This window comes from Aspergillus puulaauensis, chromosome 6 (assembly GCF_016861865.1).
Source record: "Aspergillus puulaauensis MK2 DNA, chromosome 6, nearly complete sequence".
Classification (NCBI taxonomy): domain Eukaryota; kingdom Fungi; phylum Ascomycota; class Eurotiomycetes; order Eurotiales; family Aspergillaceae; genus Aspergillus; species Aspergillus puulaauensis.
Genome location: NC_054862.1, coordinates 2,305,812 through 2,318,788, shown reverse-complemented (window position 1 = coordinate 2,318,788; position 12,977 = coordinate 2,305,812). Strand labels below are relative to the sequence as shown.

General features: G+C 52.4%; 5 protein-coding genes across 5 annotated transcripts; 3 read left to right on the top strand and 2 right to left on the bottom strand.

The window, feature by feature from the left end:
• Nucleotides 1-2,576: 2,576 nt before the first annotated feature.
• APUU_60903A (uncharacterized protein) lies at nucleotides 2,577-3,992 on the top strand (the record flags this gene model as incomplete). The annotated part of the gene is made up of 1 exon (XM_041694194.1): nucleotides 2,577-3,992. The coding sequence occupies one exon, from the start codon at nucleotides 2,577-2,579 to the stop codon at nucleotides 3,990-3,992; it is 1,416 nt and encodes a 471-aa protein (XP_041560049.1).
• Nucleotides 3,993-7,007: 3,015 nt separating this feature from the next.
• Nucleotides 7,008-7,376, top strand: APUU_60902A (uncharacterized protein; the record flags this gene model as incomplete). Its single annotated transcript, XM_041694193.1, has 1 exon — nucleotides 7,008-7,376. One exon carries the CDS (start codon nucleotides 7,008-7,010, stop codon nucleotides 7,374-7,376), a length of 369 nt encoding a protein of 122 aa, XP_041560048.1.
• Nucleotide 7,377: 1 nt separating this feature from the next.
• On the bottom strand, nucleotides 7,378-9,502 carry KEX2_2 (S8 family peptidase; the record flags this gene model as incomplete). Its single annotated transcript, XM_041694192.1, has 2 exons — nucleotides 7,378-8,464; nucleotides 8,547-9,502. 2 exons carry the CDS (start codon nucleotides 9,500-9,502, stop codon nucleotides 7,378-7,380), a joined length of 2,043 nt encoding a protein of 680 aa, XP_041560047.1.
• Nucleotides 9,503-10,405: 903 nt separating this feature from the next.
• Nucleotides 10,406-10,816, bottom strand: APUU_60900S (uncharacterized protein; the record flags this gene model as incomplete). Its single annotated transcript, XM_041694191.1, has 1 exon — nucleotides 10,406-10,816. The coding sequence occupies one exon, from the start codon at nucleotides 10,814-10,816 to the stop codon at nucleotides 10,406-10,408; it is 411 nt and encodes a 136-aa protein (XP_041560046.1).
• Nucleotides 10,817-11,782: 966 nt separating this feature from the next.
• On the top strand, nucleotides 11,783-12,768 carry APUU_60899A (oxidase ustYa family protein; the record flags this gene model as incomplete). Its single annotated transcript, XM_041694189.1, has 4 exons — nucleotides 11,783-12,026; nucleotides 12,075-12,191; nucleotides 12,244-12,450; nucleotides 12,497-12,768. 4 exons carry the CDS (start codon nucleotides 11,783-11,785, stop codon nucleotides 12,766-12,768), a joined length of 840 nt encoding a protein of 279 aa, XP_041560045.1.
• Between the last annotated feature and the right edge of the window lie 209 nt (nucleotides 12,769-12,977).

The following is a 12,977-nucleotide window of genomic DNA, read 5'->3' as shown; positions in this document are numbered from 1 at the left end:
GTGCTTTCCTGTATATAATTGAAATCCATGACTTTCTTGTCAATGATTCAATACTGACGTGAATGGAGCAAAGAGGTGTCGAATTTGGACGCGTTGAAGGGAGAAGGAGCGCGAAGACGAGAACAAGGGAGAAGCTTAACGGTGCAATGATTCTATATTTGTCGACAATGTGACGACAATGTGATATGACACTATGACAGGCCATCCAATATTATATAGCGCCTCCTATTAATGCGTCGCAAAGCATTTTCCCCACATCGAACCTGATCACCGCTTGTTTCGTTTCTCTCTCGAAGATGCTTCTGCTTCCCTCTGATTGACTTCAGGGACGGTTTTGGAGTACTACAGTGGACAGGGAACGGGACAAAGTTCCCCTGTTTAATCTGATATGATGAATAGTTCGACTTCTGCACGGCAAACCGGCCCAGGCACTGTTTCAAATAGAGGGGCAGAAAAGTTAAAAAAAAAACAGAGAGCGCTGTTTCACATTGATATGGCCGTCGTTCGGCCGTTGCGTGAGAACCGAAGCAACCGAACAAGAGGGAGCTCGACGCATTCACTCTGATACGGTGATACTATTACCTGCAAGTTGCCAATCCTGTCCATTATCCAGTCCTTATGCGCGATCGCTGACATGCAACCCCTGCAGGTCTGCAGCAGAGTCTGCTCAAACCGGAAGCAAGCCCGGGCGGAGTTGCCAGATTCGCTCCTCGCCTGGCCTCTTTGGGGCTGATGCGTTCTTACTGGGCTCTATTATTCTTCAGTCTGGGTCCGAGTTCCAATGAGTGAAGAGTCTGAAGACACCTTCCTGCAGGGTTGAGTGAGTTTGAGTCTGACGTTGCTGGTGGTTGACCTGTCACACCGACACGCGTGCTAGCTATTAGAATTCAGACGCCATGGCTGTCGAGGCGCTCGACATGCATGGGCCATATACGTCTTGAAGGAGGGTGCAATAGTCAGTTACTGAATTGGCAGAAGATAGACTTCGAGGCCAGAATAGGAGGCTGGGCTGTTCTTGCGGTGAGGTGAACTGTATGCCGTCGCGTGTCGTGACTCGCGAAGAGTCAATCGTGCCTTGAGTTTGACAGCCTGGAAGGGGCCAAGGGGAGTTTTTTAACCAAGTTAGCCTACAATTACATAGCCATGTTAAGCCCAAGTTAACTCTCGTGCCATTACGTGGGCTGAAACAGCATGCTGCTGCCAGAGCGGGAGGGAGGGAGGCTGGAGAGAGCGCAGTTTGGCCCATGCGTCAGTCTGCATGGCCTTTTCAGTTTCGACGTAGCTTCTACTCTCTGGGGTACGGAGGAGAGAGCGACTGTGGTCTCGAAAGGGAGGGAGCAGTCGAGGCTGGGAGACTGGGCCAATGGAGGAGCGAAGGGGAGGCAAGGAAAGCGCACGCTGCGTTGGCCTGCAGTTCACTTATAAGCCATGGCGGCAGCAGCTGCAGCAGGGTCACATTCGAGCCGGCTTTGACGCTTTTCCTGCATAAACGATGCACAAGCTCGAAGGGAGACCAGCCACTGACCAGGGCTGGCAGAGATGGCGGTTTCAGACTGCGACTGCGGTTCCTGCAGCACAACGGCTGGCCCCTGTGATGCAATCATGCAAGCCAGTGGCAGAGGAGATGCAACCCAGGTTGATCTGGTCGTGAATTCGGTATGGAAGAGACTGCAGCTTTCCTTGGTCGCTCGTCTGGCCCCTCGTACGATGTCACCCACCCAGGGAACCCCTGAGTATGAAGGACAGAAAACAGGCCTCAATACTGAATAGGAGAGAATGCATGACGAACCCTCCGCAACGCTCTCGTTACCTGAAACCCCCATTCCGAGGCGATCGGGCCCAGGCGTGGGCCAGCAAGGACGCGATGCAGGGAGGCAGCGCCTATCTGGAGGAACGGCGGGCGGGGAAATTCTCCCATTGGGCTGAGCAGGAAGTGGAGGGGCCGGACGTTTAAAGTAAATGATAAAAAATAAATCAAAAATTGGTCTGAATCCGCTGTGCTGGCGTGTTTGAGGTTGAAGATCGCGGCTTGGCTGGCCGGCGGATCAAGATATTCCTGTATTGGCTATTCTGTATTACTATTGACTACTCTGTATTGACTGCTCTGTACGGACTATTGAGACGTGTAATACCTGTCATCTCTGTCTGATGTTCTCACTCTGACACGTCCATCTCTTAGGGCAAGCTGCAAGGGCCGCGCTTGGTCCACCGCGTCGCATGGAGATTGGAGAGCAAGGCTCAGAGTTCGTTCCTTGAGAGCTTACGTCTTCGGTTCTGGATTTGAGTCTGTCTGCACGTGTTCTAGCTTCTACTACGGGCGTTCTTGGTGGTTTGGGAACCTGTTGGGATGGCCCACTGGAGAACATGCCAATGCCCCGTGTGGGACGCAATACCGGTTGGTTAATATAAGAAACAGCCCAATATAACAGTCAGCCTGTCCCTTTTGTCGTTTGTCTTTCTGTCTCTTTCCTGTTGCGGCCGTGTGCATTCGCTGCTCTTTAATATTTCCTCCCCCCCCCCGGCCTGCTTCCACCTCGTTCTGTCTTCCCTCCATCTACCCTCTCTCTATATACAAGATGGCTCTGGCCCTCGACCTCAGCTACGTCAACCAGTCCCTCCCCCGGGAGTACGAGTCCGACGAGGAGGACGTCTCCGAGTCCGAGGGCCACTGCTCGCCGTTCGACTCGCACAAGAGGTCGGCGACCCTCGACTCCATTATGAGCGTCGGCGACGCCGCAACGCCGGTGGACAAGCCGGCCTTTCCACGACTGCTTTCACCATTCTCCTCTGGCAAGACTTCACGACCTGTATCCATGGACACCGTCAAGCGCAGCAGCAGCGCGACCTTTGTGACGGAGCCCTGTACGATTTTCGACCGTGACGACGACGACGACATGATCCTTGAACTGCCCTCTCCCGACTCCACGACGCCCCTGCAATCGCCCATCTTCCTCCAGCCCTCTGTATACGTGCCCTCCGAGCCACTCACCTCGTCGAGGAACTCGCTGAGATCCTCCTCTGCAGCCTCTGCCTACTCTGACGACGACAGCGATGTCTGCGTGGCCGAGCAGGTCACCTACGTCGAGCACGCAAAGCCTAGTATCATCCTAATATCGCCCACAGCAACCTCTCCGTCAACCGACGGCTCCGTCTATTCCAACGACGAAGCAGCAAAGTCCCAGCCCCTGCTCGGCGAGACCAGCATGGACCGCGGCCGCTCACGGTACACGCTTCGGCCAGCCCACAGCAAGACCAACGGCAGCCTCAGCGCCCTGGACACCCTGCAAGACTGCTCGCCCGTGTCGCATACAGAGCCCCAGAGCGCACCGGCCATGTCGTTCCGCGCTCGATCGATGTCCTTCTCGCGGCCGCAGACACCAGCAACCGAGTCTCGCCGGCGCCAGCAACGAGAGCCCTCGCGGCGACCCCCGTCTGCCCAGAGCACGGCCACCTTCTCGCTCTTCCCAACGCAGGCCTCGTCGTACAGCCAGGTCTACCCTGGCTTGGGCACAAACGACTCTCGCACCCGCTCCATCTCCTGCTCCCACTCCGCCGCCAGCTCCGAGTACTCGCTCGCCTCCAGCCAGTCGGCCTCGCGCACCGCCAGCCCAAGCCCGTACTGCTCCCCAGCCTACAACCGCAGCCGCTCCGGCTCTCTCTACAGCATCTCCAGTGTCTCTGCGGCAGGGACACAAGCAAAGGCGAAGCGACCACCACTCCCATACCGGGCGTCCATGATCAAGGGAGCCAGCAGCCTGCGAGCACAGGTCGGCAGCAGCAGCAGCAGCAACAGCACGGGCCCCGGCACTGGGTCCATGCATACAGAACACGGGGCTGCACAGACGTCGCAGATGGAGAATTCCAAATCCAAGACCCGCCGCAAGAAGAGCGTGAAACAGGTCAAGCCCGAGTCGGAGTCGTCGTCGGCGGCGAAGAGCTTTGTCGGCTTCATGCTGCGTGGGAAACGGAAATCGGTGATTAAGAACTTCTAATGCTAATATTTCTTTATTTTTCTTTACCTTTATTTTCTTTTATTTTCTTTCTTTCTTGGTTATTTAGTTGGTTGAAAATTAGGGTCTTGTTCTGTCTCCTGGTGGCTGTACATCTTAGCGTTTGTTTCAATATCTTTTCTTTTTTTCTTTTCCTTTTTTTATTTTTATTTTATTTTCTTTCTACTTCCTGGCAAACAGGACTGGATACTGGATAGCTTCAGATTGTCTATTTCTTGCTGTATTATACAACCGGATCACTGGCAGATCCTGCAATACGAACGAGCCATTATTTCGAACCATTATTTCGCCTTGACTCCAGTCCTTCAATCCCTTTTTCTTTCCTCTTCTATTCGTCTTCAAATTCAGGCCAGGAAATGACAGGGGCGCCGTGATCCATCCGATCCGCCCGTTTGTAACAGCCCGAAAGTGCCGAACCGCCCACTTGGCTGCCCTTGGCTGCTCTTAGCGCACGAATTAATGGTCCGAGCCAGACTCTTGCTTTCTGATTTTGCTCCTGCTTTTCTTTTACTGTTCGTGGCATGGCGGGGATTCGGTTTTCCTGTTTTTCTCGCCCCAGGGCCTTATGCTCCACTGCATGTACGGTTGATCTGGTTCGCGACGAACTCGTAATTAGCATCATCTGCTGAACTGACTTCTCCCAGCAGGATTCATCCTGTTCAGGGCATTTGGAGACACCAAACGAAACACGCACAGCCTCTGCAAGTCCACCGGATCCAAGACAAGCCCGGTCTCAGGCTCTTCCCGCCGTTGCAATTGCATCGCTTCGCAGTGACACACACGGACAGGGCTCTCCAACCGGCCGGACCGAAACAAAGATCGAGATCAGGCCCGTGTGGACCTGCTCCGCGCTTCAGCTCCATGGCCAGTGGCCACTGTCTCGGCCTTGTGGGTTCGGCGGGGTGCAGGTGGCAACTTGCAAGGTGCCTCGTCGACTGTGTCCTTACAACGCCATCTCCAGTTGGTTCCTGTACTGTTTCATCGGGGGCAGTCAGGTCAGGAGTGAGGGATGAGTGGGTGAGTGGGACTGGGTTGAGGCTATGCTGCGAGATCGAGATTAAGTGTTGGATCGGGATCGGGATCGACATGACTGAGATTGTTCAATGGAGACGACGCAGACTCGTTGAGTTGCTATTCTGGTGATTCCGATTTGGAATCAAGACATGCAGGACTCGTTGCGAGGCTGCAGAGCCCGTTTGCTGTAGCCGGTGGACATGGACAGGCATGGATGATGCCGGCAGCTGAATTCGTTTGCAGGCATTCTGATCTTTGAGCTGTTCTTGACCTGGACGCCTTCATCCTGTCACTCCATCATTCTGTTCGGTGAGAGAGGGAGACCGTCAGCCTATATATACCTCACACCAAGACCAGTATGGTCTTTATCCATATATATTCTTTCATATTCTATATACCCTCATCTATATCTGTTCTTCACGCTATTCTTCGCCGTAGTCTTGTCATTCATATTCATCTTTTATCCCAGCCCTGCCTTCTGCCTCCCTAGGGTGTCTTTTTCACTATATCCCTATATATCCCTATATATCGCGTCTCGTCCTCTGATTGATTTTCAACACCGGTCCAGATCAAGCATACCCAGTCAGGTACGTAGACTCCATCTTCACTGAATTCTCACTTAACTGTGCCTTGGCTGACATGAAATCAACTTCATCTAGGGTCGTCGACAGCTGTGACTCCTGGAGCCTGGACAAATCGAGTGATCAGATCAAGGTAGACGCCCATTCTCTTCTATCCCAGTGAAGCTGTCCAGGACGTAACTAACAGTATCCATTGTATTAAAGGAAACCAGAAGTCGACACACGACTCCCACAAGTTTCACAACTGGTATGGCATTGGCAATCCCGATTGCGTCTTGTCTTGCCGAACCCACTGGCGTGTGTCGACCAAGCCACCCACAGCGATATCCATGGCGAAGAAACGTACATTTCACACAAGAGAAGGTCTGCTCTACATCGTCAATGTGGTCAGTTCTCGGTCAAGGCTGGAACGAAGTCTCGGACAGGAATGGGTTCGAATCACAAAACACCAGACAGAATCAGTTTGGGGAACGAGAAATAAAAGATATCAAGGTCTTCACCACGAAATATCCCTACATCCTTGTATACCCCGGCCATGCAGAGTGCCCTTATATTTTCGCAGTCTCATCTGCTGCCACTTCTTTTTGATGGGCGTTCCAATCTACTCGCGCTTTTACGCTTTTACTTTTACTGCCCTTGCTGTCTCAAGTCTTGACCAGAGCGTACTGAACGACACGAGGAGCAGACATAGACACTAGGGATCAATATCAAGGAAACCAACAAGCCAACAAAAGAGTTGATCAGTGGACGTGCGGCTGTTTCAATTGTTTTTGAAGGCAAGCCAGAAGCTCTATATACCCGATTGGATTGCATTTAGTATTCGAAATGTGCAACAGCTAGACAGTTCTTAGCGAGTCTCTCTAACCCCGATATAAGCAAGTTGAACCACCAGCGTTGTAGATGAATCAGCGTCACCGGTGTCCCATGTGAGTCTAGAGTAGTCTGTACTCTGCAGCACACCGCACCTTGACCTGGATGCTTCTGGGCAAGTGAAGCCATCCCCCTTGCGTGGTCCAGACCAAGCGAGGAGAAGCACGTCGAGTCGATCAGCACTGGGTGCTTCCTCTCATGCCCATAAATGAAGCCGGCCTACAATTCAGGGCCATTCTCGACGCTCCAGACTATACACAGACTGACCATGTTGGCCATGGCCATTCTCAGCAGCCTCGTTTGCTTTTCGACTGTCGTTTTATCGTCTCAGATACAGAGCAGCTATGCAGAAGCAACACACTTAAGTTACAACCAGTTGTTATTCAATCAGTCCTGTTCAGTGCGCCCACTCATTAGCCTGGAGGCCGATACTTGTCCGATCGAACCAGACAAATGCAACGGTGGCTACTGCATCTACACCGACCCTGGCTTCTCAGGATCACGCGGGATTTCTTTCCTAACGTCCCCAGACATGGAAACAAAGTTCCAGGAATCGCTCCACAGACACCAACTCAACGATCAATCCACCGGCGTCGCTGTGGATGCTTTTGAGCAACGCGATATCCCGGGCAAGGGCGTTGGGCTGGTGGCAAAGCGCTTCCTGCAGCGCGGCGAGCTGATAATCAGGGAACCACCCGCGCTAATTGTCCATCTGGACGCTAAATACGAGCTGCCTGATACTGTGCGGTTTGAGATGCAGCGAGCTGGCGTGGAGGCCCTTCCGGCCGATACCAAGCTGAAGGTGTTAGGGCTGATGGGCCACTTTGGAGGGGACCCGATTGAAGATATTGGATATACAAACGACGCCGGAAGCTGCCATATAGCAATTCAGTTTATTTGATTCACTGTGCTAGTAGACAGTTACACGCTAGACATACAAGGGTACTGCAGAGTGCTAGCAGCGTAAGTAGCGTGCCCAAAACCAATATTGCTGGTGGTCTCCATGGCCTAGAGGCTGGGTATGAAGTGAAAGATCCCCAATCACCAGGTGGATGAATCACGGCAGGTGTTGGAGGGTTGATGACAGCAACCTCTGTTCTGTACTCCATGGGTTCACCGGGGAATGGGTGAAGTGATTGATTGGAGCCATCCATGGCCTCTCCCCAGAGGTTCAGTCGCCAGTTGATGAATGTACCTGTGTGGCCATTTACATTGGTGTCCTTGACAATAACTCGCCATGTTCCGACGCCGGACTCGCCCCTAATATGATCAGTTATCTGTGGCAGACGTGGAGCAGGAAAGGGAAGATACCAGTGCGCAACAGACATGAACTCCCAATCCTGATAGCCCGTTCTATGCTGGTCAGGCATTCGGGACGTGCTCAGATAGCTGACGATGCCACTTGGGCTGACCAGTTCCACGCTGAGATCCCCACGGCTGGTGTGATTGACATTGATAGTGACCGTGACATGCTCTAGCTGCGCCAGATTCGCCGTTCGTAGCATCTCCGAAGACACCTCATAGTAACTGGACTGTCCTTGATGGCCCTCGGCGATCTCCTGGTCCACCTCTTGCCATGCTGAATGAAGCCATGCTTGCGGTTTCACCAGCTCCCAGCTGCGAGCCTTTGAAACTAGAGCATATGCGTCCAGCTTGCCATATCCCCAGTCGTGGCTGAACAGCCGTCCACCCGCTGTATCCTGCCAACTGCCATCAGAGGTATGTACTGGGACAGCAGATTCGACCAGGAGATATTGCACATCGCGCCAGGTCAGCTCCGGACGCACGCTCAGAGCCAATGCAAGTACACCCGCCGCCAGAGGTGCCGCCGCTGAGGTGCCGCTATGAAGAGAGAAACACTGATCCCCGTTGTCTGTCGAGTAGAGCCCGTGTCCATGGCCGCTGCTGTAGGCCACCACCAACTGCGCCGAGCACGATTCTGCGTACCGGGGATGGGTGTCCATCCGGTCAATTGCACCCACCGTGACACTGTATATACTGTTAGTAGCCGTCGAAGTTGCAGTTATCGTCATTGCTGGCCCCGTTTCCAGCTGAGAACACAAAGACAGACCCCTTTCCACCGCGGCCATTCTGCACCCCGTTTACAATGGCCCGCTGGACCAGGAGGCCAGGTGATTTCATTGTTTCACCGTCGTCCTTGGGGCCCCAGGAACAGGAGTAGATGTGGTTATTTTGATAGTCATAGTTGATTGCCGCCGCCTGGTCGATATCGTCCACTGGGCCGGACAGCATGCGAATCCCAGCTACTTGGCTGTTATACGCAACCCCAACACCGCATATACGGTTCTTTGCGGCCGCAATCTCCGCCGCGCAGAGAGTTCCGTGGTGATCGTCTAGCAACCGTGGCTGGGGCTTGGGACTGTGATCGTTGAAGTCGTACGACCCCCGTGCGTAATAGTTTGGCTGCAAGTCTCGGCTATCGACGTCTATTCCGTCGTCGATAACAGCCACTGTGACTCCCTCCCCTGACCCGCCGTCTAACCAGATTCCCGTTACATTCAGATCGTTCCCAGGCTGGACCGTGTTGAATAGATGCCATTGCTCGAAGGATGGGTCTTTTATGCCCAGGAGTGAAACAACTTGGCCCTGGGCCTGCACTGCAGCGTCATCTGGTTGTTCGAGGAGTGTTTTGTCTGGTGCGCGCAGTTCTTGTGGTGGAATAATTCTTCTCTGCAGAGAGTCATCCGCGGGTGCCAACTTCGATACCCAGAAGGGTGCATCAGAACCATTGTGTGCCTCTCGCGCGATGTACAGTAGCTGTGCTATACCGGCGCTGTTGCCGTCCTTGGGTACGTTGGGTACGGAGAAGGCATGGTGATTTGCGAGCTCGCCGATTGAGCCTTCATGTTGCAGGCCCAGTCTTAGAGCAACTTCGTCCGGGGATGCTTGGGGATGAATATGGAGGGCAAAGTAGTCGTGAGTCCCATGGGAGCGGCGTCGGAGGATGGCATGCGCTGAGTCCGCTCTGATGGCAAGATATACAACCAAGGCGTGGAAGAAAAGCATTGTGAAGTGGGTGGCTTCTTCATGACCAGATTGCTGCGGTCTTAGTTACAGAAGGAGGAGCAACATCTCCTCATCACAGTGCGCAGCCCTTGCCTATGGTGGCGGCGTTCGACTCGATAGTCACCATGGCTTTCTAAAGGAATCACCTGCAGCTGGAGAAGCGGTCTCCTGACCGAGACATCATAATGTAAGGGTCACATCGGTGACTCGGTGAGACTCGAATATCTTGACCAATATGACCATAATAGGCCTACATCTACCTACGTAGAGTGTTTTCTCAGGCCCCTTGCAAGAGATAGGGATGCCGTTGTACTGCATTTGAACCGTACGATGGCCCGATAATCTGACCCTCCCTCTGCACATACTGATCGACAAACCGAGAGGTGGGCGTGGATGGGGACGAGATGTACTTGGCATCTGTTGGCGTTCTTATGCATTTCAAGACAGAGCGTGCATGAGTTGGCGGTTCAGACAGGAAGTTACATTATCAAATAAACCACAAGAAGCAGAAAAAAAGACTGTCCTTTTGAATCAATGGCCATATGATATGATCTATGACCTTCTCCTCACTGCCTTGATTTATCCTGGCTAAAGAATGTCCTGATTTCGAATGCCGTCGGCTAGCCCTAACCCCCGAATAATCAAACGTAGTGCATCAAACCCTGGGCCCGGTCATGATCCCATGAGCCTGCGAGCTGCAAGCACATAAACAAAGCTGAAGAATCATGCTTATTCCCCAAAGTGCCCTTGAAAGCGATATCCAAACCCCTAGTAACCAACACCGCAGATCACAACTCAAATCATTCACCTACTCATGGCCCGCTTGATCCCATACCCCAACATGAGCAGCACTTATGGGTTTTATCAGGATATGGCATTGCTCACTGTGCCTCCTACTCATCTCTATCGTAGGGGAAAACGAGGGAAAGACGCTCGCTTGGAGAGATCATCATCCGCCTCCTGTTTGTCACCTTCGTAGTGGTACTTGTCGTTGAAACGCTTGGAGAGATCATCATCCGCCTCCTGTTTGTCACCTTCGTAGTGGTACTTGTCATTGAAACGCTTGGAGAGATCATCATCCACCTCCTGTTTGTCACCTTCGTAGTGGTACTTGTCGTTGAAACGCTTGGAGAGATCATCATCCGCCTCCTGATTGTCACCTTCGTAGCGGTGCTTGCTGAAGGGACGCTTGACCAAGACATCCGAGCCAGGAGAGTTCGTGATGTCGCCATCAGCGGGAGCTACGGGAGCAGCGGCACTGAAGGTAGCAAGCAGTGCGACTGCCGCAAAACTGGTGAAGGAGGTAAAGCGCATGGTGGAAGTAGAGGTGTTGGCTGCGATAGGTGGAACTGGATTGGATTGAAAGGTTTGCAATAGCAGTGAGGAGCTGACTTGAATCTGAAGAGTGAAGGCCGACTGCAAACCAGAAGACTATTGACCATGGTAGCCCTTATATCTTCCCATGCGAGAACTGCCAAGCGTTCAGCCATGTTGCATTTCGTGTCCAGTGATGCTCGTGATCAATGGCCTTACATGGAACGTCGTCACTGGGCAAGCACCCGGTGAGGAGATATGGTTTCGTGTATAGCACCTAGGGGTTCTTGGGCGAATGGATTGAGGTGACTAGATAATTGCGCGAGACCAGCTGCATGTCCCTTACTCGTGGAATGGCAAGACGATATCCTGTTCACAATTGTGCCATAGGACTTAACCAGGTCGAGCACTTGGTTTGGCCTGTTAGTCTACCCCCCTTGCTCGAGATGGTTGTACAAAGTAGGCGAGTCGGTGGCGGTGCTGAAGAGGGTTATCCTGGAGTAGAAGCTACAGAACACTATATAGAATAGATTATGACTGCCACTAGTGATATAGGGCTATGGGTAGTCAAGCTAGACATTAAAGTATAGCTGTGTTAACGCTAAGCGTGCCTGTCATGGGTCCCTTGCTCAGTATGTCACGAACATCATGTCTGAGATATGCCAGGAATTGATTGGACATCCATCAATATGTTGCAACCTGTAAGGGATGGAGAAGTCTGTTGGATTCTCTCACAGGAGGCTGTATAACAGTGGCACATAATGCCAGCGAAATCCTTGGTTTACGGCGAAACCGACATGAACAGGAATGTTCAGGTAAGATAAACCACTCATCATCTTTGCTTCTGTGCTCCTCTTCTGCATTCATCTTGACCTTTTTGAATCTCTCCATTCCACTTGCTGTGCACTGGAGTTGGGCTGTTGAAGAAGAACCTTTTCCAGTACATACGTTCGTTCACTGTCCAATATGAGTGCCAACTACTCGCTTTTGCGAGCAAGGGAAAGCCAGGATGAGGATGTTTCTGAGGTTGAAAAGAGCCCTCACCAGTCGCGGTATCGACTTCTCTTTGGCAAGCTGGATCCGCATCCGCGCCTGTGGCTGAAACTGTGGGCCATGTGCAACACGATATTCAGCATCTTTCTAGTGATAGCCGCCTTCAGTCTTAGCTACCAGGCAAGATCACTGACTGATAGGCCCGTTCCCCCGCCTTGTTAGTATTTCACCTGCCCTACTCGACAAAGACTGACCCCGACACAAGCCCCGCTTCGCGAAGGCGGCGCCGAGCGGTTCATCAATACACGGTACAAACCCGATAAACTGTTCCAATCTCCTCCCTCGGATGAGGTAGATGCAGCATGGCATGATTGGCTAAGAGGTAGGTAGTCATTCATGTTCTGGTGTTCTAGTTCGCGTTAACCCCTTGGTAGACCATGACCGTCTGATCCGGGTCTCGGGGGGCAAAGTAAAAGAGTTGGGCCTTCCGGAAGCTGTTGAGCTCTATGCAGATCCTGGGAATTATGCTTACGGGCTAGGTGTTTACCACCAAATGCATTGTCTGAGCCGACTGCGGAAGTCGTTCTATCCTGACCGGTACTATCCGAATGCGACTCAGCACGAAATACTGCATCACACAAGTATGACTCTCCCTCGTCAGTTCAAGTTCCCTTCTAATGAGTGAAGGTCATTGCTTTGACGTCCTTCGACAAGCTATTCTTTGCCATGGGGATGTTTCTCTGGTATACTGGTGGAACCAGAACTACACCTACATCGACGAGACTGGTACGAAGCAGTACACGGAAGAGTTTTTGCAAAGGACACCTCAAGAACGGGCGACAGGATCATTCGTAACATGGGACTCCGAGGTGCAGTGCCGTGACATGGATGCCATCAATGCCTGGGCGAAGAGAAACGCGGTGAATGACGATGATTATGGGGGGCAGGTAGTGGACTGAAGAAGACGCCGATGAGTATAAGGGCACCTACAGAGCTCACAGTTCAGTAGCTGAGAGCCGATTATATAGACCAGTCTGCCAGCAATGCCAGCTGGGACAGAAGCTGTATATTCTGTATATACTATATAGTATAGACTGGTCTGGCCAAGCGCGCCCCACTTGGATCCGCCCCTTAAAATCCAGATCGATCGATAAATCTCACCACCTGC